The sequence below is a fragment of the Megascapheus bottae genome, chromosome 16 (genome assembly GCF_031878675.1).
Source record: "Megascapheus bottae isolate mThoBot1 chromosome 16, mThoBot2.hap1, whole genome shotgun sequence".
In the NCBI taxonomy this organism is placed as follows: Eukaryota; Metazoa; Chordata; class Mammalia; order Rodentia; family Geomyidae; genus Megascapheus; species Megascapheus bottae.
Genome location: NC_143524.1, coordinates 21,142,804 through 21,170,462, shown reverse-complemented (window position 1 = coordinate 21,170,462; position 27,659 = coordinate 21,142,804). Strand labels below are relative to the sequence as shown.

Below are 27,659 nucleotides of genomic sequence, written 5' to 3'. Positions count from 1 at the left end.
TGGCCCTGGGCTTGAACTCAAAGCCTGGCTGCTAGTCTGTACTGTTTGAGATACTGTTGTAATTCTGGCTTTTTGGTGATTAATTACAGGTAGTGTCTCAGGGAATTCTTGCCCAGGCTGGCTTTGAACTGCAGCTCTCAGGTTTTAGCATCCTGAGTAGCTAGGATTATAGGTGTGAACCACCACTGGCTGGCTTACAAATTTCTCTTGATGCTAGTTTTTTTTTCAGGTATTTATTTTTTCCTAATCCTTATATCTGTTCATAAATGTCTTAGTTCAAGAATTTTATTTATATTTATTTATTTATTTATTTATTTATTTTTGTCAGTCCTGGGCTTAAGCTCAGGGCCTGAGCACTGTCCTTGGATTTTTCTCAAGGCTAGAACTCTACCACTTGGGCCTCAGCACCATTTCTGGCTTTTTTTCTATGTATGTGGTACTGAGAAAAGAACCCAGGTCTTCGTGCATGCTAGGCAAGCACTCCACCACTAGGCCAAACTCCCAGCTTCTTGCTATTTTTAAATATGTAATTAAAATGGCTCCTTTATGGAAATTTTTGGATGTAACAGTAAATAGGCAAAACTGAGGAAGGACATCTACGCCTTTTGCTTTTTGTTGCTGCTGTTGTTGATCTGCAGGACTTGAACTCTGGGCCTGGGCTCTGTCACTGAGCTCTTCAGCTCAAGGCTACCACCCTACCTGCTGTTCACTTTCTGTACTGATTTGAAAAACCCATTTCAGGCTGGGTACAGTGGCTCAAAACTGAGCTAAGAGGATCATCTCTGAAAAATAAAGATTAAAGGGCAGGGGCCGTGGACTCAGGTGGTGGAGTGCTTGTCTTGTGAGGCCATGAGTTCGGATCCCAGTTCTGTAAAAAAACAAAAAAAAGTGATGAACTCTTTGGAAAGAATCGGTAGTATAGATGTACTGATATTCAGCAAAATAATCTGATTAGAATGCACAGAGCAGTATTCCTGGTAGAAATGAAGTGTAGCAATAGTTGGAATACAGTAGCCTTCTAAGGGTAATAGCACCTCCTAAAAACACACAGGAGATGAGTGGGACTGCACAGCACACATTTGAGCAATTTTTAAAATCACCTCTGACTTCTGAAGTCTATTTATTTATTTTTATTGTAATGTATAGTGGAGTTTTCTGAAGCCTTTTAACATCTATATTATGCCTTTGTTCTATAGTGCCTCTTTAAAGACATGGTTGTCCAGTCTGATTGTTATCTAATGTGCATGTGATATTTGTTATAAATTAATGTTTAGTAGTTGGAAAAAAAAACCTGATGTTGAATTTCATGATGGATATTTCAAGGTAGAAAGAACAGATTAATATCTGGCAGAGTTTCTGATTAAGATACTTTGTGCTATGAAAATAATTCCTTTCTGCAGGAAAGGAAACATGCGTAATTCTCATGAATTCTATATGAGTAGTTATTAACCAGTTTGTCTTTATCATGTAGGTCGCCAGCCATGTTCTAGCTTAGGGTAAGAATAAAGCTATAGTATATCGATCCTTTTCCTATTGTCCCTTTGTTTTTGTTGGTTTTGTTGGATGGAGAGGTTACCATAACAAACAAAACTTTCTATATTGACTATAAACCTCAATGGTCAGATTTTCTAGTTGGAATTATTGTCTTTTTAATAGAAAGTGAAAATAGGGATGAAGCCACTTGTGATAGCATTTGCTGGCATGCTTTCATGGATTAGCAAATGATGGTATTTGGACCATCTCTTGTCACCTAGGAGCTGGAGCTGGGATTTTAAGCTTTTGTTTGAAAAGTAGAAAATTATAAAGGCCTCTGCTAGAGTTTCAGGTGGGATGCAGACTTGCTATCTGTCTGGTGTTCTACCATGTGACCCATACCTCTATCTCTTAGCTCCAGATGTAACAAAAGTACTAGGCAGAGAGTTTGGCCTAGTGGTAGCGTGCTTGGATAGCATGCACAAAGCTCTGGGTTCATTCCTTGGTACCACATACACAGAAAAGGCTAGAACTGGTACTGTGGCTTAAGTGGTAGAGTGCTAAACTTGAGAAAGCCCAAGGATAGTGCCTAGGCCCTGAGTTTAAACCTTAGGATTGCCCCTCTCCCCCCCCAAAAAAGTGCTAGTTGGATGCTGATGGCTCACATTTGTAATTCTAGCTACTTAGGAGGTTGAGATTTGTGAGGATTGTAGTTCAAAGCCAACCAGGGTAGGAAAGTCCGTGAGTCTCTTATCTTCCACTTGGCCATTAGAAAACCAGAAGTGAGGTACTTGACCTGCATGAATATTCCTCAAGCTTAGGTATATATAGACTCTCCCAGAGGGCTTGATAAAACACAAATTAGTATATCTAACTTCAGAGTTTTTGATTGAATAGGTATGTAGTAGTGCCTCAAGAATTTATAAGTTTCCAGCTGCTACTGCTTTGAGTACTGCATGTTTAGAATCATACTTAGACCAACAGTCTTTTGCTATGTAGAGATCTAATTATGTGTAATAATGAATAGAGATCCCTTCTAGCTCATGTGTATATGGTGATACTACATCTTAGCAGGTAGGAGAATCCTGTGTTATTAAAAAAAAAATGTGCTGGGTGCTGGTTTCTCATGTTTATAATCCTAGGCTGAGATTAAAGGACCAAGGTTCCAAGCCAGCCTAGGTAGAAAAGTCCTCATCCAATTACCCACCAGAAAACCAGAAGTGATTCAGTAGCTCAAAGTGGTAGAGCTCTAGCCTCATACAAAAAGAGCTCAGGGTCTGTGCCTAGGCCCTGAGTTCAAGCCCCATGACTGACCCTCCCCCCCAAAAATGTGATTAGACAGTAGTTATAACAACAGTGGAGATAGTGGAGGAAGTACTTATAGTTACAAAACTTGTTGGAAGCTCTGATGAAACTTTATTATGCTTAGAAAAATGGTTTATAGATCTGTAGTCTCCATTTATTTGATACACTACTTTTGGGGGGTAGGGGCATGGACCTTGAACGTAGGGCCTGGGCACTGTCCCAGAGCTTTTGCTCAAGGGTAGCACTCTACCACTTGAGTACCACTTCTGCCTTTTTCTGTGTATGTGGTACTGAGGAATCCATCGCAGGGCTTCATGCATGCTAGGCAAGTACTTTATCACTAAACCACATTCTGGGTGGTTCAACTCACTAGGAATCCTGAGCAATGCACTGGGTTATTTTGAAAATCTCTATTAAAGGTGTTTGTTGTTTTTTGTTTTGTGGAGTCCTGGGGCTTGAACTCAGAGCATGGATTCTGTCTCTTAGCTTTTTTGCTCAAGGCTAGTGCTCTACCACATTGAGCCACAAACTTCATTTCAGTTTTCTGGTAATTAAATTGGAGTGGAGTCTCACAGACTTTCCTGCCCAGGCTGGCTTTGAACTGTGATTCTCAGATCTTAGCCTTCTGAGAGAGCAAGATTACAAATTTGAGCCACCAATGGTTGACTAGATTTTAATACTGTTTAGTTGCAGTCTAGAGTGAAAGTGAATATTATGCTACTTGTTTAAATGACTATCTTGATTTCTACACTTCCTTTTGTACAGTGTCCTCTGTTCCCTCATTCTCTCCCAGTCCTTTCCTTCCTGTCTCTTCCTATGTATTCCATAGCTCACTTTCATGAATGTTCAGTGAGCGCCACTGCTACACTTTTCACCCTTTTCTCCTCAAGTTCTGTACCCTTCTTCCCCCCCGAAAAATGTATATTCATAATTCTTTTTTTGTTTACTTTCTGTCCCATAATAATTACTATAGTAACTGAATTCTTTTTTCTTTCTTCTTTTTTCTTTTTTGATGGGTCATGGGGCTTGAACTCTGAGCCTGGGTGCTGTCCCTGAGCTTTTCAGCTCAAGGCTACCCCCCTGCCCTTGAGCGAAGCCCTACTTCCCATTTTCTAGAGGTTAATTGGAGATAAGAGTCTCAGGTCCTTTTGTGCCCAGGCTGGCTTTGAACCTTGATTCTCAGATCTCAACCTCATGAGTAGCATCAATTACAGGTGTGAGCCACTGTGCCCTGCTTAGTAACTGAATTCTTAACCCTTGTATTACCTGGGTTCAAGGTTCCTTGCCCCCTTTTGCTCACAACTGTCCTTCTACCATTTGAGCTACACCTTCAGTTTTAAAGAGCGCTAGGATTTGTCTGCTGGACTGGCTTCAAATGGAGTTTCTCAGATCTCAGCCTTGAACAGCTAGGACCATAGACATGAACATGGGCATGAGCATTGGTGCTTGGCCTGAGTACTTTTTTTTTCCTTTGGAGTCTTACTTAATATTACTAGCCTAGGAAATTGTTAGTTTTCATGTCAGAAAAAAAAGGTAGCTATTTTCCTTACCCTTGTAGTAACAAAGCAAAGTTATATATGTGAAATGGTAGACTGGAAGTATCTCTAGGTTATTCAAGATAAATGGATATCTGGCCTGTGTGTTGCTTATCCTTTTCTAAACTGCTGCAAAGAATATGGTGTTTCATTGTGTTTGTTATAATTTAACAGTGGTCAGAATATTTCAATTTATTATTGAGCTTATTAAGTTTAATATGTTAATCTGGGAGATATAGATAGATAGATAGATAGATAAATGATTTAAGGCAAAATTTGAGATAAATTTAGAAGACTGCTTTGAGGTTTTTTTTTTCCATTTTAACATTGTTAAACTGGTGTATGTTTTCAATATGGAATGTAATTCTTATTCTTTTTTTAAATATAGGGTAAGCTTGATGATTACCAGGAACGAATGAACAAAGGGGAAAGGCTCAATCAAGATCAGCTGGTAAGATAATACATTTCTTAATTTCTCTCCCCCCCTTTTTTTTTCTGGACCTACGTGCTGTCCCTGGGCTCTTTTTGCTCAAGGCTTGAGCTCTACCACTTTGAGCCACAGCACTGCTTCTGGCTTTCTGGTGGTTAATTGGAGATACAAGTGTCATGAACTTTCCTGTCTGGGCTGGCTTTGAATGGAGATCCACAAACCTCGGCCTTCTGAGTAGCTAGGATTACAGGTGTTGAGCCACTGGTGCCCAGCTCAGATGCTAACTTTTCACTGAAGATTTTATTCACATCATTTTAAATAAGAAAACCTGTGGTTCTCTTTGTGTTTCTAATAAGGTTGGATTTGTCTTTTCTATTTTAGGATGCTGTATCTAAATACCAGGAAGTCACAAATAATTTGGAGTTTGCAAAAGAATTGCAGAGGAGTTTCATGGCATTAAGTCAAGATGTAAGTAAAAGTATTTTTCTTGTATGTATGTGTTATGTGTATGGGTATGTATGTGGTCCTGGGGCTTAAATGCAGCCTGGACTACTGCTCTATCACTTGAGCTGCAGCCCCATTTATGGCTTTTTGTTAGAGATAAGGATGTCATAGACTTTTCTGCTTAGGCTGGCTTTGAACCTTGGAGGACCCGTGGACCCCCAATGTTAGTGCATTGTTTTGTGTATAGATATGTTTTCTTGGAGGTTGTCTGTCTCTCTCCCTCTCCCCCTCCTTCCCTCTTTCCCCTCCTCCTCTCTCCCTCCCTCTCTCCCCCCCTCTCCTCCTCTCTTTCTCTCTTCCTCCTTCTCTCTTCCCCCTTCCCTCCCTCCCTCCCTCCCTCCCTCCCTCCCTCCCTCCCTCCCTCCCTCCCTCTCTTCTTCCTTCCCAACATGGTTCACAGGAGCAGGGTTGCTATGTCATTAAAAATAATCTCTTATCTGCTTTAACTGCCTGATGCTTTTAGAAATTTCTGTCTGGGCTTTATGTTAGTGCTTTGATTCTCTACCATATTTTCCATAGTGCTTTTTCTGGGTTGAGAGGTTTGAAACTCAGGGCCTCATACTTTCATTTGGCATTTTTTAGGATGGCTGGCATTCTGCCACGTAACTCATACCTCAAATTCTGGCTTTTTGCTTCTGGTTAACTGAAAGAAAGAGGTTTTACAAAAAATTACTTGTATTGGAGCTAGGGCTTGAACTCAGGGTCTAAGTGCTGTCCCTTAGCTTTCTGTTGAGTCCTTAGTGTTCCAATATTTGAGCCATAGCACTTCTTTGTGCCAAAGCTGGCTTTGAACCTTGGTCCACAGATTTCAGCCTGTTTACAGATGTGAACCACTAGTGCTTAGCAGAAGTATGAGTCTTGAGGATATGTTTGCCTAAGTTGGCTTTCATCTATGATCCTCAGGTCTCTCAGCTTTCAGAGTAGCTAAAATTATATAGGTGTAAGAAAGCCATGTAGGATGGGGCTTTTTTCAACATTTATCAAATACCTTTCTTGTTTTGCATGCAAGAGCTTTAGGGTAGAGGAATGGTTTAAGTGTCAAAATGCCTGCCTAGCAAGCAGGGATTGGGAGTTCAAACCCCCTGGTACCACTAGGGCTTTCAAGCTAATTGTAGTCATTTTGTTTCCCACTTCTTCCCTATTGAACTATTTCATCAAAATTCGTTTTCCTTATTTTATTTTACCCCCCCCCCCCGTCTGTCTGTCTGTCTTGTCTGTCTCTGTGTCTATCTGTTTGTCTGTCTGTCTGTCTGTCTGTCTGTCTCTCTCTCTCTCTCTCTCTCTCTCTCTTTGCCAATCCTGGGCCTTGAACTCAGGGCCTGAGCAATATCTTTGGGCTTTCTCAAGGCTAGAGCTCTACCACTTGAGCCACAGCACCACTTCCAGCTCCCCCCCTCCCCCCAGCAATGTATGTAGTCTTCATGCATGCCAGGCAAGCACTGTACCACTAGGCCAAACTCCCAGCCCCAACTTTTTGTTGTTGTTGATTGTAGGGCTTGAACTCCTGGTCCTGGGTGTTATCTCTGATACACTTTGTGTTCAAGGCTAACATGCGCGCCATAGTGCCATCTCTGGGTTGTTTGACTGTTTAGAGAGAAGAGTCTCACAGGGACATATCTGCCCTGGCTGCCTTCAGTCTCTATCCTCAAATTTCATAGTCTCCTGAGCAGCTAGAATTACAGGCGTGATCAAGGGGTGCCCAGCTTTATTTTCTCTGTCAAATTCCTACTTTTTTTTTTTTTTGCCAATAGATCCATCTTCCTTTTAATATAGGCTTCATATGTCACTACTTTTGTTTTTTCTATCTCTGTTAATCTTGTAATGAGGCTTTCGATGGAGAAAAATGAGAAGGAAAGCAGTGCCATAGTTATTAAAAATTCTGACCTACTAAAAGTCCCCTTATAATAAGTGTGAAACTGGAGAGGTAAAATATTTGAGTTTTGCTACTGGCATCCCTTCAGTCGTTGTGGGATAAATGCATTTGTACTTATTAGCTTATCTTTTACTGACAGTTTCTTTTATTCTACCTGCTGTGGGGGGGGGGGTGGAGTCCACAGATTTGTCTACCAAGTAGCTATGTTTACCGATATGAACCACCAGTTCTTAGCTGAGGGCTTGGGTGCTGACATTTTGATGGTTAATTGGTGATGAGTCTCACAGATAGGAATTGGCAGTGGAGCTGTGGCTCAAGTGGTAGAGTGATAGCCTTGAGTTGAAGAGCTCAGGGACAGCACCCAGGCCCAGAGTTCAAGTCCCATGACTGACCAAAAAAAAAAAGAATCTCACAGACTTTCCTGGCTAGCTTTGCCATCCTCAGATCTTAGTTGCCTCAGTAAAATTACAGACAGAAGCCACCAGGGCCTGTTTTGGTTTGGACATTTTGATTTTGTTAGGAAACAGTACTTATTAAAACCTAACTTTCTTGGACTTACATTCTTTTATAGATTCAGAAAACAATAAAGAAGACAGCTCGTCGGGAACAGCTTATGAGAGAAGAAGCTGAACAGAAACGTTTAAAAACTGTACTTGAGCTACAGTATGTTTTGGACAAACTGGGAGACGATGAAGTGCGAACTGACCTGAAACAGGGTTTAAATGGAGTGCCAATATTGTCTGAAGAGGAATTGTCGTTGTTGGATGAATTCTACAAGCTGGTGGACCCTGAACGGGACATGAGCTTAAGGTACAGTGATACTTGATAATAGGAACATAAATATTTAATTGATGAACTGGAAGGTGATTAGTTATATTATTATTATAGGCTGAATGAACAGTATGAACATGCTTCTGTTCACCTGTGGGACTTGTTGGAAGGGAAGGAAAAATCTGTATGTGGAACAACCTGTGAGTATAACTTTAACTTTCTCTAAAGATTTTTGTCTTATTTGTGCAAGTGGGGTATTAATGTAACATTCCCATAACATACAAAGCACCCCCCACTCAAATTCCTACCCCCATTTTTCTCATTCTCCACTCTTGTCTGCTTAATCCTGTTTGCATATTTTAGGACTTAGCATATCCATAGCTAATGAAAAGGTATTAATGTACCTTTAATGTTTTTATGTACATTTAGTTGTTAGCCATAAGGTTTTAAAAATAGGTACTTATCATTTGTTTTTTGAAGTGAATTAAGAAAAACATGAAATGTTCATTGTTCAGAGTTGATGGTAATAGTTTCATTAGGATTGATTTTGTGGTATTTTTACACAATTGTGTTAGTTTTTTTTTTTTTTTCGTGTATGTTGTCCAATTGGAATAGCCCTACTGCGTATAGATCTACACAGAAGGCCCGAAACATGTTCTTCTACCTTGAAACATTTCCTTCCAGTGAGCATCTTTCCTTCCAGTGTGCTGTCCCTGAGGTTTTGTGCTCAAGGCTAGCACTCAGTCACTTGAGCTATAGCTCCATTTCAGCTTCTTTTTTTTTTTTTTTTTTTTTTCTGTTTTGAGTGTTAGTCTTGGGTCTTCAACTTAGGGCTTAGGTACTATCTGAGGTTTGTTGCTCAAGGCTAGTGTTCTGCCACTTGAGCCATGGCTTCATTTCCAGCTTTTTTGGTAATAAGAATCTCAAGGACTTTACCACCCAGACTGGCTTTGAACCTTAATCCTCAGCTCTGTCTCCTGAGTAGCTGGGATTACAGGCCTGAGCCATTAATGCCTGGTTTGATCTTCTTTTGTAACAAGTATATAAGGGAAGTCTCATTATGATGAGGTCCAATTTATTGCTCCCTTTTTGTACTTTTCTTTTGGCAGTTTTGGGTTTGAACTCCATTTTGTGCTAGCTTTGATAGGCTGGCATGATCCTGTACCCAGCTAGGTGGTAGTGGAGCTAGGGCTAATTGGTAGAGTGTAGAGTGCTAGCTTTGAGCACAAAAGCTCAGGGACTGCGCCCAGGCCCTAAGTTTAAGCCCTATATCCCTCCCCTTGCCCTCAGAACAACAGCAACAAATAACCCCACAAAGTTTGTAGCTCTTTTTGGTCAAGGTTAGCATATAAGCACTCAAGCAACAGCGCCACTTCTGGCCTTTTGGGGGTGGGGAGAGGGGGTCAGTCCTGTGACTTGAACTCTGGACTTGGGCCTGGCTCTGAGCTCTTCATCTCATGGCTATCGCTCTACTACTTGAGCTACAGAGCCATTTTCAGTTTTCTGGTGGTTATTGGAGATAAAAGTTTCACAAACATTAGTGCCTGGGAGATAAGAGTCTCATGAACTTTAGTGCCCGGATGGCTTTGAACTGTGATCCTCAGATCTCAGCCTCCTGTGTAGTTAGGATTACAGGCGTGAGCCACTGTGCCCAGCTCACTTCTGGCCTTTTGTGTAATTTAATAAGAATCACAGACTTTCCGGCCCAAGCTGGCTTCAAACCGTGATCCCTCAGATCTCAGCCTCTTGAGTAGTTAGAATTATAGTTGTAAGCCACCAGTGCCTGGCCTCCCTTACAAAGTTAAATACAGTTTTATAGCTTGTCAATCTGTAATTTTTCTTGGTGAAATTACATCATTGTGTGTGTGTGTGTGTTCATCAAGTATTTTTTTTACAGTATTTTGTAGAACGTTGGTTATCGTAAACCTAACATTTTAATTAATATATATATATATTTTTAGATAAAGCTTTAAAGGAAATAGTTGAGCGTGTTTTTCAGTCAAACTACTTTGATAGCACGCACAATCATCAGAATGGGCTGTGTGAAGAAGAAGAAGCAGCCTCTGCGCCCACAGGGGAAGACCAGGTAGCTGAGGCTGGTGAGTACTGACCTAAACTGATAGTATCTTTTAGGTCCTAAGTTTAAGGTTCTGGCCTGTTCCTGGCCTTTCTTTTCCTTTGCTGTGGGTTTAAGTATTGATAGGTATAGATTTAAAAAAATATTAAAATGTACACGATAAAATGTAAAGACAAAGCACATCAACAGTAATTTCAATTACAAAAAGTAACTGCATGAAGTATTAACTGTTAGGTCAACTAATCTTGATTATGGTTATTGACAGTTCTTGCTCAAGTGATTAATGGTCGGGAGTTGGTGTAACAGTTTCTTTTTTCTTTCTTTTTTTTGGCCAGTCCTGGGGCTTGAACTCAGGGCCTGGGCACTGTCCTTGGTCTTTTTCAAGGCTAGTGCTCTACCACTTGAACCACAGTACCACTTCCGGCTTTTTCTGTGTATGGTACTGAGGAATCGAACCAAGGGCTTTGTGCATGTTAAGCAAGCACTCTACCACTATGCCATGTTCCCAGCCAAAGGTCAGTTTTTTTTTGTTTTTTTTTTTTGTCAGTCAAGGGGCTTGAACTGTCCCGTGTGCTGTCCCTGAGCTCTTCAGCTCAAGGCTACCACTCTACCCCTAGGTCTAGGCATTGTCCCTGAGCGCTTTTAGCCCAAGGCTCCCGACCTACCCATTGAGCCATAGCCCCACTTCCTGTTTTCTAGTGGTTAATTGGAGATAAGTCTCATGGTCTTTAGTGCCTGGGCTGGCTTTGAGCTGTGATCCTCACAGCTCAACCTCCTGAGTAGCTAGCGTTACAGGCGAGAGCTACAATGCCAGCTAAGGGGTCGTTTTCTGTAAGGACTTTTAAATAGATTTTTTTTCTTGATTTCTGAAGATTTAGTGTTTGTTATGAACTTTGTTTTTTTCTTTTTTGTACTGTTCTGAAGCTTTGATTCCAGGGCCTGGGTGCTGTCTCTGAGCTTTTATTCTCAAGGCTAGCATGCTCCATCACTTGAACCATGGCTCCATTTCTGGCTCTTTTGGGAGTTAATTGGAGATAGAGACTCATATACTTTCTTGCCTGGATTGGCTTCGAACTATTATCCTCACCAGCGCCTAGCTAAAACCTTTTCTTTTATCATGGGGAGATAACAGTTGTAAATTAAAAATTGCACAACAGCAAAGGTTCTTTCATAAATCATTTGGAAATCTAGCACAGCACTAATTGGGAATACTTCTATGGTAGCTCTTTAAGTTAGAAAGATTATGAGCATACTTCAATGCCTTAGCCAGGTGCGGGTGAGTTATTGCCTATAAGCTTCTCAGGATGTTGAAATCTGAGGATCAAAGTTCCAAGCCAGCCCAGGCAGATAAAAATCTTACTTACTAGCCAAGCAAGTGTGAGTCTTTGAATTCAGTGTTGTCCTCTCCTCCTTTCCCTCCAATTTAAATGGATACTTCATAAGTATTAGCTATTATGTTGAAACCACAAGGGAAGATTGACAATGTTGGACTTTCTAGCAGATGAACAACAAAAGGCAGTCTTTGTCCCTGAACCATTAATGGTCTTACTAAAAAGAAGAAATATTTGTGTGTGTTGGTCCTGGGCTTGAAATGAAATACTGTCTCCAACTGAGTTTGCTCAAGGCTATCAGTCTAACATAAAGAAAGCATTATAAATATATTATAAAAATGGTAAAATGTAGGAATTTAACCTGTAACTTTGAAAACAAACTTGGGTTATGTTATAGTGGACTAGTAAACTGTTTTTTTATTTGGAATTTGAATTTTTAAAAAATTTCTTGTTTGGTGTTTGGTTTTTTTTTGTTTTTTTTTTGCCAGTCTTGGGATTTGAACTCAGGTCCTGTCCTTGGGCTTTCTCAAGGCTATACTTAACTATAATTGAGCAGACATTTACATGTCATCACCCACAGTCATGCACCTTACATAGCTTACATTACAATACTTTTTTGTTGTGATGTAAATTCTATATATGGTATTTTAAACAGGTATTCACTATGTATCTAAAAATCATGTGTTTTTTTGTTTTGTTTTTGTTTTCAACTGCTTAGAACCTGAGCCAGCAGAAGAATACACTGAGCAAAGTGAAGTTGAATCAACAGAGGTATGATTTTTACTTAATATGGCCTTTAACTTACCTGACTTTCAAATAGATATCTCACACATTTACTTTGCTTTGCAGTATGTAAATAGACAATTTATGGCAGAAGCACAGTTCAACAGTGGTGAAAAAGAGCAGGTAGACGAGTGGACAGTTGAAACTGTTGAGGTAAGAGGTCCCTGTATTACAAGATTGATGTTTGGTTACTCTTTTACTCATGTTTGTGTTAATGGGGTTTTGTCATCAGAAATATGGGGCCAGCATTGGTTGAGTGGTGGCTAATTACCTGGTTCTTGTTATATATGTGTGTAATAATCATGCAGTATATGGCACATATAATTGAGATGCAGTTACATAAAGCGTAAAAGTAAATCTGACATGCTACATGTCAGTCCTATATGTCATGAGACTGAGAAAAGTTCAAATATTATTACTGACCAGAATGTTAAGTTTGGAATAATTGTAGGCTATTTGACTATTTTACAGCCTGTTTTGTTCATAGTATAGTTTTCATGGCTTGAGAATCAGTCATGATAGTAATGGAGAGCTCTTCTTCCTTTCTCCTGACTGTAGGTGGTAAATTCACTCCAGCAACAACCACAGGCTGCATCTCCTTCAGTACCTGAGCCCCACTCTTTGACTCAGGTGGCTCAGGCAGATCCCCTTGTGAGAAGACAGCGAGTACAAGATCTTATGGCACAAATGCAAGGCCCTTACAATTTCATACAGGTAAGTACTTTTTAGTAAAAATAAATAAACAATAACAACAAAAAACCAGCCCTGTCATTTGACATACTTCCATTATTTTCATAGGACTCAATGCTGGATTTTGAAAACCAGACACTTGATCCTGCTATTGTATCTGCGCAGCCTATGAATCCAACCCAAAATATGGACATGCCTCAGCTGGTTTGCCCTCCAGGTTGGTAATGCTACATTTTTAGTTGAGAAAGTGCAGGCTAATGCTTTTACAGTTTTTGAAAACTAAACTTCTCATTAATACTTACATAACTTTTGAATCTTTAATTTGATGTTTTTCCTATAATGCAAATTTTTACATTTCTATAGTGTCTGTGTGTGGGGTATAGAAGCTTGAATTCAGCATGTTGAAATTACAAAATGTCAGTATTTAGAGCACAAAATGAAACCTCATTACAATTACTACTGCAGAAATCTATCTTAGGCTCTCTCTCAATCACTGATTACCCTTTTTCCTTACTCCTTAGTAATCACTCCTTTCTGATCTTGACTGTTTTTTTAGTTTTTACTATAATTTGCACAAATCTTTTTCTTGTTATTAGAAAGTGATATCTCCCCCCCCCCCCCGTCCTGGGGCTTGAACTCAGGGCCTGAGCACTGTCCCGGAGCTTTTTCAAGGCCTAGTGCTCTGCTACTTGAGCCACAGTACGACTTCAGGTTTTTTTGTTTTGTTTTGTTTTTAACAGATGTGGTACTGAGGAATCGAACCCTGGTTTTCATGCATGCTAGGCCAGCACTCTACCACTTGGCCAAATTCCTGACCCCAGGAACATCTCTTTTTAAAATTTTTTAATTTCCCTAGTTCTGTTCCTGGACACTGTCATTTGGCTTTCCTCAAGGCAAGCCAGGCAAGCTAGGCAAGCACTCTACCGCTAGGCCACATTCCTAGCCTTAAAATATTTGTTGTTTTGACCATAAAAATTTGCTATGTACAACCACGTGAAAGGTATTTAGACATTTCTTGAGAAATGCAATCTTGTTATTTTTACAGTTCACTCTGAGTCTAGACTTGCTCAACCTAATCAAGTGTCTGTACAACCGGAAGCTACACAGGTAAGGGGATTAAGAGGAATAATTAAATTTCAGGTTTGTTTCTTAGATTACTCTCCAGTAGTATGTATGCTTTTTTTTTTTTTAATCTTTTCTCACAGACTCACTGACATAGGTAAGTATTATGGGTTATTAGCTTACTTTACTTTCAGTGACTTAAGCTTTTTCTGTGTTCATGTTTATGTTTATAACAGTTTATTAAAATGAAGGGTAGTGTGTGTACATGTGCAGTGCTGGTCCTTGGCTTTAACTCAGTCTTGGCCCTGTCCCTGAGCCTTTTCATTCAAGGTTAGCTCTCTATCAGTTAAATTAGAGTTCCACTTTTGGCTTTTGGTGATTAATTGGAGCCAGTTAATTTGAAGCTAATTGCTTCAAACTGTGATCCTCTTTTTTTTTTTTTTTTTGCCAGTCCTGGGTTTGAGCTCAGGGTCTGAGCACTGGCCTTGGACTTTCTCAAGGCTAGAGCTCTACTACTTGAGGCTCAGCACCACTTGTGGTTCTTTTCTGTACATGTGGTACCTAGGAATTGAACCCGGGTCTTCATGCATGCTAGGCAAGCACTCTACCACTAGGTCAAATTCCTGGCCCCAGACTTCAGCTTTTTAAGTCGCTAGGAGGGCATAAGCCACTGGCACCGGTAAAATGAAGCCTTTTAATTTCAGATCAAGTAGAGGTTCAGATGACATGTTCTAGATAACATAATTCCAAAGTTTGTTTGTTTGGGTTTTTTTGTTTTGTTTTGTTTTTGGCAGTCCTGGGCTTGGGCTCTGGGCCTGAGCACTGTCCTTGGACTTTCTCAAAACTAGCACTTTACCACTTGAGTCTCAGCACCACTTCCGGCTTTTTTCTACATATGTGGTACCGAGGAATTGAGCCCAGGTCTTCGTGCATGCTAGGCAAGCATTCTACCACTAGGCCAAACTCCCGGCCCCAATTCCAAAGTTTTTAAATAGGTTTTTTTTTCTTTTAATCTTTGAAACTGAAAGAACTTAATCATGTACAAAATTTATTAAGCTTCCAGGTTAAAAATATAGTACTTTGCAATTGTTAGGACTTACAGTTTCCAAATGCACAGAGACTGTACTAGTTTCTCATTTTTAAAAAAATTGCCAGTGCCTTATGCCTATAATCCTAATTATTCAAGGGGCTGAGATCTGTGGATCACAGCTCAAAGTCAGCCTGGGCAGGAAAGTCTTTGAGATTCTTATCCCAAATTAACCACCACAAAAGCCAGAAGTAGAGCTGTGGCTCAAGAGTTAGAGTGCTAGACTTAGGTGAAACAACTAAGAGATAGTGAGTGCTCAGGTCCTAATTCAAGCTCCTGTACTGGTAACAACAACAAAAAAAGCATGTCTATTTTTTTGTGGGGTATGGTGTAGGGAGGTTCCAATTTGTATCAGGTTGTAATAAGGAAGAAACTTTGATTTTCTTTTTTTTTAAACTTCTGTTTAGGTTCCTTTGGTTTCATCCACAAGTGAGGGTTATACAGCATCTCAACCCTTATACCAGCCTTCTCATGCTACAGAGCAACGGCCGCAAAAGGAACCAATTGATCAGATTCAGGCAAGTTATATTACCAGGCCATAAAAACCTGTTTAGGCACTTACTTATGAATTGGCAAAGGTAATTTACAATTACTGATTCATATTAATGGTGACTTTCTCAACCTACTTTGCTTTAATGGAATCATTGATTGAAATTAGTAATGTGAACATTTTGAGTTAGTTTACCACTAAGTATACCTGTTTATTTACTTTTGTTTAGGCAACAATCTCTTTAAACACAGACCAGACTACAGCATCATCATCCCTTCCTGCTGCTTCTCAGCCTCAAGTATTCCAGGCTGGGACAAGTAAACCTTTGCACAGCAGTGGAATCAATGTAAATGCAGCTCCATTCCAGTCCATGCAAACGGTATGCAAACTAATCCACGTAACATTTCATGTCTAATTTGTACCATAAAAATCAAGAGTCTCAACAGTCTTCATTTAACTGTCCATGAGCCTATATTTACTGTATATATAAATCAATGTATTTTCTTTATTTTTCTGTGTAGCCCATCCTGGCCTAGAACTTGCAGTCCTTTTGCACCAGCCTCCTAAGTGTTGGAATTACAGGCATGTGTTATTCTCTCCAGTTATAGCTTATGTTTATTTTTATTTATCTTACTATTTTTGTGCTAGTCCTGGGGCTTGAACCCTAGGCTTGGGGGTTATCCCTGAGCCTTTTTGCTCAAGGCTAGCTTCTTATCACTTGAGCCGGGGCTACACTTCAGGCTTTTTGATGGTTAATTGGAGATAGGAGTCTCTGAACTTCTTTTGGTGTCTGGAGTAGCTACCAGCATCTAGATGTAGGTTATATTTAATTGGATTGTAAGTTACTTATTTGAGATGTTAATTTTACCTCAGATAAATTTGATACTTACACATTATGCACCTGACTATTTTTTTGGGTAGTGCTACCCTTTTGGTTTAGTTAACAAAATTAAATATAATAAAATTTGACTAACATCCCTGCAAATGATAACTAGATTTTTGGCCAGACCTGGGGCTTAAACTCAGGACCTGGACACCATCCTTGGGCTTTCTCAAGGCTAGAGCTCTAGCACTTGAGCCACAGCACCACTTCTGATTTTTTTCTGTGTATGTGGTACTGAGGAATCAAACCCAGGGCTTCATGCATGGTAGGCAAGCGCTCTACCACTATGCTACATTCCTGGCGGATAACCTAGATTTTAACAGTTGATATTTTCCCTATGTGCATAATTTTCTAAATTACTGAACATTTTTTTTCTTTCACCCTACCTTATCAATAATACCTTTAAAGTGAGAACTTCTAAAAATATTGATATAAAAACTAATAGACGCACATCTAAATCAGTACTCAAAAGGTTTTATTTTGGTTTTGTTTCAGTTTCTAAGCTAGTTGTGGCCTTGTCACTGTTTCTGATTTTGTGTTCAAGGGTACTGTCACCAATTATAGTTCCACTTCTGTCTTTTTGGTGGTAATTTGGAAATAAAATTTCCGTGGACTTTCCTCCCTGGGCTGGCTTTGAACCGCAATCCATAGCTTTTTGTAGCTAGGAATACAGGCATGTATTCCTAATGCCAGTTTTATTTAAATACTTAATTTTTTAAATTGAAATGTTAAAATGAAATGAATTATAAGGTTAAAAATTAGGGGAGGGAAAGGGGAGGGGAAAAAAGATTAAAAATTAGATTTCTGCAAGTGATATTGCATCAGATTGATTGCACATATTCTGATTTAAGTCCCTATTTCCATTTCAAAGACTTTATTTAAAACTTAGGTGTTGTTAATACTGAAATGCATTGAAGAGTGTGTGTGTGTGTCTGTCTATGTGTCTATGTTTTCTGTGATACTTAATTACGTATGAGGCAAAAACAACATTGAAGTGTGCCATATTCAGAGCAGGGAAGTAAAGGATAAACTGATGATTTTCTTTAATTGCTTACAGGTGTTTAATATGAATGCCCCTGTTCCTCCTGTTAATGAACCTGAAACTTTAAAACAGCAAAATCAGTACCAGGCCAGTTATAACCAGAGCTTTTCCAGTCAGCCACATCAGGTGGAACAAACAGAGCTCCAGCAAGAACAGCTTCAAACAGGTAGGAAAACTAATGTTTTATTGGCTCCTTGTCAGTGCAAACTTCACAGTGGTGGTGTCCTACCAAGTGTTTTATTTTAGTAGGACACTATGAGTTTTTATTGTTAAACCTGTAATAAATCCATATTTTTGCAGCCTTTCTATACTTTTAGCTGTGGTCACTTAGCTTTTATTATATATATATATATATATATATATATATATATATATATCTTTCATTACATAATCTTCATTAGAATTCACCTTTTTATTTTTTCTAGTGCTGGTACTTCACCTTGACCCCAGGCCTTGGGTATTGTCACGTAGCTTTTCCCACTCAAGGCTAGTGCTCTACTACCTGAGACACAGCCCCATTTCTGGCTTTTTGCTTTTTACTTGGAGATAGTCTCATGAACCTAGTTTGACTTTGAACTGTAATCTTCAGATTTCAGCCAGTCCTACATAGCTAGGATTATAGGTATGGGCCGCTGTGCCTGATTGGAATTACTTTTTAACTTTAATAACCACCAACTTTTTTTTTTTTTGGCCAGTCTTGGGGCTTGAACTCAAGGACTGAGTACTGTCTTCGAGCTTCTTTTGCTCAATGTTAACATTCTACCATTTGAGCCACAGAGTGCCATTTCCAACCTTCTTTCGTTACATGATACTGAGGAATTGAACTTAGGACTTCATGCACATAAAGCACATTCTTAGCTTGATTACACTTTTCTTCTTAATTGCTTTGTATAAAGGGGTTATAATTTCATATAATATAAATAAAGTTTTAATTGCTAATTGTAACTGGGTAGCCTGATACTTGGCATTGGGTCATTTGGAAAGTTTAAGTTTTTTGCCTGGACTTGCTTGGACTGTTTGTAACACAGTGCTTGCTTTATTCTTAGAGATTGGGTCTTTACTGACTTTTTGCCAAAGGTTGGCTGAAATTACAGGCATGAGCCACTGTACCATACTTGGTCGCAGTTCTTTCTCTGAGTACTTTCATATTGGTATCCAAATGTCATCTCATACACCTATCTCCATCACTCCTCAAAATGCGGCTGAGTCTTTTGTTGACTAATTTATCTTTATATTTATCATCTTATTATAATAAGGTTATGTATTGGTACCACTGTGCATTGGTTAGCATTGTATATTTAAAGATCCTATTTTCAGTTGGTCTGATGTTTGTTACAGTTGATATTTGAGTACAATTAGTAGTTAGATTCTTACTGGTTAAAAGGGATTTAATGTCACCTAGTGTATGGTTATAATCCAAGCACTTGGGGGGTTGAATCATGAAGATGACATTTAATTCAAGGTTACTGATTAGCCGGGGCTATAAGACTTTCACCCCTCAAAGGAAAAGAAAAACAGATTGAAAGTTAAATTTCCAGTTCTTGCTGGGTGGCTGGGGCTTGTACCAGTAATCCTAGTTGTTCAGGAGGCTGAGATCAGAGGATTATGGATTTTGCTGGGGCAGCAAAATCTGTGAGGCTTTTTTTTTTTAATTGAAACTGGAGCTGTGGTTCAAGTGATAGAGCCCTAACTAGCCTTGTGCATAAAAGTTCAGGGACAGCATCCATGCTCAGAGTTCAAGCCCAAGGATGGGGAAAAACAAACAGACCCCCCAGACATACAGTAGAGTTTGATTTTAGTGCCCTATTTCCTCTTTAGCTGCACACCCAGTCCTTAATTGTTTTAAGTTAGTAAATGTTATGTGTATTTGATATTTGTAATTTTAAGTATCAAAAGTATAGAAGGTTTATAGAAAGATACATAATATGAGTAGTGAAGTTTATTAACTAGAGAAAGTTATAACATTTCCTCTTTGTAGGAATTCTTTATCTCTTCTATGGCACAATTGTGTAAAAACTGAAAAGGTATTAGAAATTCCTTGTGCATATAAGATAGGTCCTGAAGAGATTGTAAAAAAAGAAAAAAGACAGGGGCCGGGAGTTTGGCCTTGTGGTAGAGTGCTTGCCTAGCAATCACGGAGGCTCGGGTTCGATTCCTCAGTACCATATACGTAGGAAAAAGCTGGAAGTGGTGCTGAGGCTCAAGTGGTAGAGCTCTAGCCTTGAGAAAGTCCAAGGACAGTGCTCAGGCCCTGAGCTCAAGCCCAGGACTGGCAAAAAAAAAAAAAAAAGACAAAATGTTACCTTTTTTTAATCCCCAAAGTAGGATCTTTGGTCAGGCTAGCATCTGGTAGGGTGAATCTTTGTTATAGTTACCTTCCTTAAGAGTATCTATTTTCTTTTCATTTGTATACATTGGAATCAAATATAGCTCAGTATTTAATTTTGAATATTATAGTCTATAAGAGTGAATTTAACACAAAATGGTTATTTAGTGTTTCAATGAGTAAATCTTTTTTTAGTCCCTTGTTTTGAAAGGGACTCACTCACCTTTCACAAGAAATTAATAAATCGTATATACAGTGCATAATAGTATATAGTTATAAATAATTTATTTGGAAGGTAAAAAATGTTCCACTTTCAGAGGTTTGGAATTTTTGTATCCATTCCCTCTGTCCCCATCCCTCCAGCATAATCTATGGGTAGGAAACAGTGACACACACGTTCAGTTTGTTAATCTGGAAAGTTTGAAAAAAAAATTAAACTTTTAGGGATTGAAAAATGTAAAAAATTGCTGCTTAAACCTGAAAGCATATAGGAGAACAAATGGTAATGGGACTGTGTCTGTCATGTTCCTATTCGTGTAATATTTGTTTCATATTGCAGTGGTTGGTACCTACCATGGTTCCCAGGACCAGTCCCATCAAGTGACTGGCAACCACCAGCAGCCTCCTCAACAGAACACTGGATTTCCTCGGAGCAGTCAGCCTTATTACAATAGTCGTGGTGTGTCTCGTGGAGGTTCCCGTGGTGCTAGAGGCTTGATGAATGGTTACCGGGGACCTGCCAATGGGTTCAGAGGTAAAAGCAATGAGATTCAAGTTCTAATGAATTTTTACGACTATTTTTTTCCTGAAAACAGGTCTTATGATTTTTCAGGAGAGATGTGGCTCTGAATTACCCTCTTAGGTTTAACTTGAACATTTATTTTTATTGATTGATTTTATTTCTAGTTTTGTGACTTGAACTCATCAATCTATCTTATCTTTTCTTTCTTTCTTTCTTTCTTGTCTGTCTTTTTTTTTTTTTTTTTTGTGGGTCATGGAGCTTGGACTCTGGCCTGGGCACTGTCCCTGAGCTCTTCAGCTCAAGGCTACTTACTGACCTACTCATGAGCCACAGCCCCATTTCCCCTTTTCTAGAAGTTAATTGGAGGCTTTGAACCTTGATCCTCAGATTTTAGCCTCCTGAGTAGGATTCAGCCTTACTACTTGCAGCTTTTTTGTTTGTGGCTGGCAGTCTAACCCTTGAGTTATGCCTAAAGTTCTATTAAGTGTATGTATGTACGTACTTACAAATGTATGTATGTTTGTTTTGGTTTTGTTGGTGGTGGGGCTTGAATTCTGGTCCTAGGCTTTGTCCTTGAGTTCTTTAGTTCAAGGTTAGTGCTCTACCACTTGAGCAACAGTGCCACTTTCAGTTTTCTGGTGGTTAATTGTAGAGGGTTGTTTTTGGCAGTCTCGGAGTCTCACGGGACTTTTGTGCCTGGGCTGGCTTTTGTTTGAACTGTGATCCTTAGATCTCAACCTCCTGAGTAGATTGCTAGGGTGAGCCACTGGCGCCAGTCTCCAATAACTAACTATATAATGTAGTTAATCAAATGACATGTGGATTTTTTGTTTTGTTAAAATTCCTATCTTTCTGTAGAGGGTTGTTTTTGGCAGTCTCGGTGTTGAAACTAGGGCAGATGCTTAGCTGCTAATCCATGTATGTTTTTGCTCCAGCTTTTTCCACACTGATTATTTGCTTGATGAGGGAGGGTCTTTAAATGAGATTGTGTCTCGTGGACTTTTTGCCTAGAGTGACCTCAAATTATGATTCTCTCCATTTCAGACCTCCAACAAGCTAGGCTTAGAAATGTGAGCAGTTGGTACCTAGCTTATCATTCTGTCTTCTAAGGCAGTTAGTATTTACAGAAATTAAACAGATTAGATCTGCTAGGCAGTTAAGAATTAGCTTGAATAAGTAGCATGCTTATAATTATTATCCCAGTCTTACTTTTTCATTAATAAAGTAAAAATTTCTTGTGAGGAAAAAAGCTTATTTTTCTTGTCCTAAATTTTAGGAGGATATGATGGTTACCGCCCTTCATTCTCTAACACTCCAAACAGTGGTTACACACAGTCTCAGTTCAGTGCTCCCCGAGACTACTCTGGCTACCAGCGGGTAGGTAAATGTAGTGTGGGACTCAATAACTAAGTAATTTGGGGGGTACTTATTTGATAGCTAAAATATTTTGTCATAGAAAAAAAGATGGACTTTGCTTTTTGTTGCACTTCATATGGAAAAGTCACTTAATAGAGTGTTAATAAAAGGATCTGCAAGAGTGCTATGTCAAGTTGAATGTTCTTGAGCATAATAGAAATATAGTATTTACACAGTAGCTTCTAGCTATGGTGTAGTATTTCTGTAATGTTAGACTGTAAAAATGAAAGATGGATAAGCATTTTTAAATGACACTTTCTGATTGATAGTTTATTCTCACATACTTAAAATATGCATATAAAATTTACTTTTTCTTCTTAATACTAACTAGCTTGTCTTTTAGGATGGATATCAGCAGAATTTCAAGCGAGGCTCTGGGCAGAGTGGACCACGGGGAGCCCCACGAGGTAATATTTTGTGGTGGTGATCCTAGCTCCTAAGTGGAGCTTCTGTTCTGGCCTTGGAAGAGCTGTTCATAGTCTGCATTTAGGTTACATGTTAGGAATACGTTGATCTTTTTCAGACTTGTTGCTAGGGATTAAATGAAATGCTGTTTCTAAAACTTAATCTTGAATCCAAATTTTAATTTTTGAATGACTTTCCCTGTTAATATACAAACTGTCTTAAGAACAAGAAAATTTTCTCTTCCTCAGAAAAAGTGTTTTTCCAACTGGAAATTATTTTTTCAGGTCATAACACCTGTTAAATGTTTTTAGGAGTACTTATCGAAACATTTTTGTAAGACATTTTTGGAGTGAGAGTAAACATTTATATAAATTTATTATCTTTTCATTTTTGAAACATGCATACTACATATTATATTTTAGGACCAGAAACCCTTTAATGGCCAGAAAAGCCATAGTTTCATATAGAGAACCATTTAGAGGTAATAATAGAACTAATGAAAGTCTGAATACATTTTGGAACACCTTTAGTGATCTCTATGAACCAAATTATTTCTGGTTTTCAAATAGCATCCCCAAATTCTTACTAATTCATTTGATTGTACTTAAAAATTGCAAGTTGAGTAGTTTTTTGTTGTTTTGTTTTTGTTATTAGAGAAAATTGCTTCCTATATGGGCCAAGAAGTTAACCTGTTTAACAATTAAAAGCTAGCATTTCATGTAATCTGAAGTTCTAAATGGTTCTCTGATTGGAAGGTTAAAAAATAGGTTTTGTGTAGTTATTGGCCATAACATGTATAAAATGTATATTAAGGACAAATTAAAAGGTACTTCGAGTGCTAGTAGCAACTGGCCAGCAAAAGGTGCGTTTTTTCCCCACATTAATGGATCACTTGGGAATAACTGACTTGAATAGAAGTATCAAAGGTCTTTGCATGTGAATGTGGGTTATGTTCTTTCCCACCTTGTAGCATATTCTATGAAAATTGAGTTAACTGATAGTTAAAAATCTGTTTTAACAGCATGTAAAAAAACTTTGTGTTATAAGTCATTATATAATTTTGAATGTTATGTAGTTTCTTTTTAACAGTTTAGGTAATAAGGTCTGTTTTCCTTCTGGTGCTTTTATTAATTTTGATAGTATGATGTTAATACTGAAATGTAAGCTAGAGTGTACATTAGAATGTAAGCTCCATGAGAGCAGGTAACTTGTCTGTCTTTACTGCTGTATCTATTCCCAACGCCTGATGACAGTGCCTAGCACATAGTAGGCACTCAATAAATACTTGTTGAATGAATGAGTACTGGTGAAATACTCCATTAGCTCTACTCTTTTTTTAGCTAGAAAACTTGAGCAAATTTGCGCATGACAACTTCCAGGACAGGTGAAACTTGAACACTGAAGAATTGACCTCTTAAACCTAATAATGTGGTGACAAGCTGCCTACATGCTTCTTGACTTCAGATGAAAATCTGCTTGAAGGCAAAACAAATACTATTTGAAAGAAAAATCAAATGCCATTTTTGTCTTCTAGGTCGTGGAGGGCCCCCAAGACCCAACAGAGGGATGCCGCAAATGAACACTCAGCACGTGAATTAATCTGATTCACAATCGCCAAACACACTGGCCAGTGTACCATAACATGTTACCAGAAGAGTTATTATCTATTGTAAAGGGACTGTTTTCATCCCATAAAGACAGGACTACAATTGTCAGCTTTATATTACCTGGATATGGAAGGAAATATTTTTACTCTGCATGTTCTGTCCTAAGCGTCATCTTGAGCCTTGCACATGATACTCAGATTCCTCACCCATGCTTAGGAGTAAAACAATATACCTTAGGGGATGATACTATCTCCATAGTTATTTGAAGTGGCTTGATAAAGAGTAACTTTGGCTTTTGACATTGGATAAAATATACAAATTAGTCCCAGAGTTATTCAATGGTAATTGAGAAAAGAGAACATTTTCCTTGAAAGGAAGATGGAGGGAATGGAGTGTGGTTTGGCAGAACAACTGCATTTCACAGTATTTCCATTTAAATTGGAGCACAGAATGTTTAGATGCATACCAAATTATGCATGGGTCCTTAATCACACATGTAAGGCTGGCTATTAGCTTTGACACAGCACTGTTCATCTGGCCAAATGACTGTGATTAAAAACACATGTAAGTTGCTTAACAGCTGATATTATATAAAACAGCCAAAATGCAAATTAGGCTTTGATTGGCACCTTATGAAAAATACGCAACAAATAATGGGATATAATCTGGACAGGCTGCTTCTATATTTAATGTGAAGTATTTAGATATCTTTTGAACACTTAACAGTTTTTTTGAAACAATGACTTTCATAAGGATTGATACTAAATATTTATCAATCTATACAGATATGTCTGTCTGTATAGATCATTCCTTATGATGTGTATCGTCATCACTAATCCTGGAATCTTTGTTGTATTGTCACCTAAATTGGTTCAGGTACTGATGAAAATCTTTAATGGATAATCATAACACCTTTTTTGGTCACATTTTTTTTCTTGCAGCTTGAGAGTTCTTTAAAGAAAGAGATAAAAATGCCTGCTGCTACCACCCGTTTAAATTGCTATCTTTTGACAAGCACCAATATGTGTTTTAGATTGATTTCCCTGTTTTAGGGAAATGACAGTCAATAACTTCAGTTCTCATGGTAATAAAGCAAATAAAACATGTTTATAAAAGTTGTATTTTGAAACACTGGAGTTCAACAGCTAGCTTATGTGAGTCACCCCATTTATTGCTAGTGTCACAAATTCTATGGTTATCTCCAGCAGCTGTATTATATGCACTTACCTTTTGTTCAATTGAACCTTAATTGAATTTTCCTTTCCTCATGGAGGTTTTATGTGAGAGTGGTGATTTCTGCTCTTAGATGCATAGGGAGAGTCTCAAGTTTGGTAGAGATGGAGAGTTTAGTAGTGGCTTAGTCATATGTACTGTGTTGGAATTTGTGCTAGCAGTTTGAGCACTAGATCTGTGTGCCTAAAACTTAATGCTGCTTGTTGTTCTGTTCCCACTCTGACTTTATGGAGAATTAAGCCCACCTATTAAGCAAAGGCTACTAAGTTAATGGTATTTTCTGTGCAGAAATTAAATTTTATTTTTAGCTAAGGAATTTTCCCAATAGGTATTCAATGCCATAAAAACAAAACAAATATTCTCAAATATTCATCATTAGAGAACTGGAGTATTTTTTTTTTTTTTTTTGCCGGTTTTGTAACCTACTAAAATGGATAGGCTGTTGAACATTCCACATTCAAAGGTTTTGTAGGGTGGTGGGTAATGGGGGAAATCTTCAATGTTTATTTTAAAATAAATAAAAAAAAAAGTTCTTGACTTTTGTCATGTGTGGTTGTGGTACATCATATTGGAAGGGTTATCTGTTTTCTTTTGCAAATGAGTATTTCTTTTGCTAGCACCTCACCTTGTGTGCTTTAAATCACATCTACCTGGGATGTACCACAACCATATGTTAGCTGTATTTTAGATGGGCAAAATACTCATAGTTCATTGGCTACTTCCTAAAACGTTCAGTCATATAGAAAACTAAATAGAATATTCCTGTCATTTGAAAATCAAAAAGTAAATGCATTTCATCCAGTACTTCGTACTCAGAGATAGGAGGGGGGGAAATGCTAGATCTGTGCAAAGATGGGAATGTCTTGTGTTCAGAGTTTTTGTTTCTAAAGAGTTGCTCTTTTCCAAACACCAAGAGGGGGGCATCCTGTCAAGGCCACTTAAATGTAAAGCTTTTATTTATTAGCATTTCAGACCATATCTGAAAAAAGAAATGCTTTATTGGGCAGAGAACTTTCTGAAAGTCCCATTATGATTTTCAGAGTATTCAGTATACTCTATATGTAAATGCTTGTCTTAGTTACAAAGGCTCTTTCTTTGGTCAAATGCGTATTTTAGGAGAATTGCAATGAAATGGTTGTCACAGACTTGTCCTGGTCTAGAAAGACTACATATAAAATACTTTTGCACATACACAGTTACCAAGTTATCTCCCTTGAATACTGAAATTAGAAGGTATCTATTACCTTGGTTAGAATTTTTGTTCCTGGATCCTAAATACTCCCAAAGGATATAGAAGTGTTTTTCTCTCCTCAGTCAGATATTAGAACAAATGACTTTTCAGTGTTTTAAGTCAGTGTACTTACACTTGTCTCCTTTTATATACAACTTTAGTTGGAAGACTTTCCACTTGAAGTAGGAATGAGAGTATGTGCTATGCTAACTAGTTCATAAATGCAGAATAGTGGAAGCAGCTTTTTAACATACCATAGGTAATTTATGTTCCAGAGTATAGTGACTTACCTAATGAGAAATTGTATGCACATAGCACTTGTTCATACCCTTTTTATTTCATTTATTTATTCTTTGTTCATGGGACTTGAACTCTGGACCTTGGAGCTGTTTGTGAGCTTTTGTGCTTAAGGTGAGTGCTCTGCCACTTTGAGCCACAGCTCCACTTCTGGATTGGCTTTTAACATCAATCCACAGATCTCATTCTCCTGAGTGCTAAGATTACTGGTGTGATGAACCACCCATGCCTGTCTGTACTCTTCATTTTGATTTTTAAGATCCTGAATTTACAACTCAGTTCTAGTTTTGCTGACTGGTATACTTAAAAAGAGTCAGTATTGTCCTTGACCTTGAGTTATACTTTTATGAAACAAAAACTAGAAAAATGAAGTTTTATTTCTATACAATTTTCCCATTTTAAATTCTATAAAGATGGTGAAAAAGACAGTGAATGTTTTAAATTTCATAATATGAGGTGTAAGGTTTTTGAGCAAAGTCATCTTCAGTTTCAGTTTACCGAGGACGTGCTCTTCCCTCTCCTGCCTCCTTGCTGGTATTGGAGTTTGAAATTAGGGCCTTGTGCTCCAGGCTGGCACTATGCCACTTGAGCCACACTTTCATTTCCAAAGAAGTGCTCCTTGTAAAGGAAAACAAAACCAAAATCTGGTGCTTTCATTTTCTGAGAAGCCTAGACTAACTGTTGTTAATCTCTTCTGTCACAAATACCCTACTTGAGGTGTTTCTGAAATAGAATCTAGTTTCATGAGGTGGCTTGGATTTTTCAGTGTAGGCTGTGAGAGACTGGTTCTGGAGGTTAAACTCGGCCTCTGGGCACTTTCTGAGATTCTTTTCTCAATTACTTGAGCCACAACACCACATCTGGCTTTTTCTGAGTGGTTTTTTAGGTAAGTCTCTTGGATTTTGCATCCTGGGCTAGCTTCCAACTTTGATCCTCAGATTTCAGCCCTCTGAGTTGATAGGATTATAGGTGAGCCAGCTGCCCTTGGCATTAAGTATATTCTTAGTTTGTATTAGCTTTCTGAGCTAAGGCTTCATTCAACACATGGGTATTTTGTGAAGTGCTG

The 27,659-nt window shown here is 38.4% G+C and overlaps 1 protein-coding gene across 2 annotated transcripts in view; it reads left to right on the top strand.

Annotated features, from left to right (window-relative positions):
- Caprin1 (cell cycle associated protein 1) overlaps window positions 1-25,607 on the top strand; it is a 35,256-nt gene extending 9,649 nt beyond the window's left edge. For both annotated transcript variants that reach the window (XM_090347900.1, XM_090347901.1), the window contains 17 exons: window positions 4,702-4,764; window positions 5,125-5,211; window positions 7,692-7,930; window positions 8,009-8,091; window positions 9,853-9,990; window positions 12,018-12,070; window positions 12,149-12,235; window positions 12,641-12,796; window positions 12,881-12,989; window positions 13,818-13,879; window positions 15,329-15,439; window positions 15,641-15,790; window positions 17,352-17,502; window positions 20,222-20,416; window positions 21,681-21,781; window positions 22,164-22,227; window positions 23,760-25,607. In XM_090347900.1, coding sequence (XP_090204026.1) covers window positions 4,702-4,764; window positions 5,125-5,211; window positions 7,692-7,930; window positions 8,009-8,091; window positions 9,853-9,990; window positions 12,018-12,070; window positions 12,149-12,235; window positions 12,641-12,796; window positions 12,881-12,989; window positions 13,818-13,879; window positions 15,329-15,439; window positions 15,641-15,790; window positions 17,352-17,502; window positions 20,222-20,416; window positions 21,681-21,781; window positions 22,164-22,227; window positions 23,760-23,824 — 1,914 coding nt within the window. In that variant the 3' untranslated portion in view covers window positions 23,825-25,607. The remainder of the gene's footprint in view (window positions 1-4,701; window positions 4,765-5,124; window positions 5,212-7,691; window positions 7,931-8,008; window positions 8,092-9,852; window positions 9,991-12,017; window positions 12,071-12,148; window positions 12,236-12,640; window positions 12,797-12,880; window positions 12,990-13,817; window positions 13,880-15,328; window positions 15,440-15,640; window positions 15,791-17,351; window positions 17,503-20,221; window positions 20,417-21,680; window positions 21,782-22,163; window positions 22,228-23,759) is intronic.
- The last annotated feature ends 2,052 nt before the right edge of the window (window positions 25,608-27,659 follow it).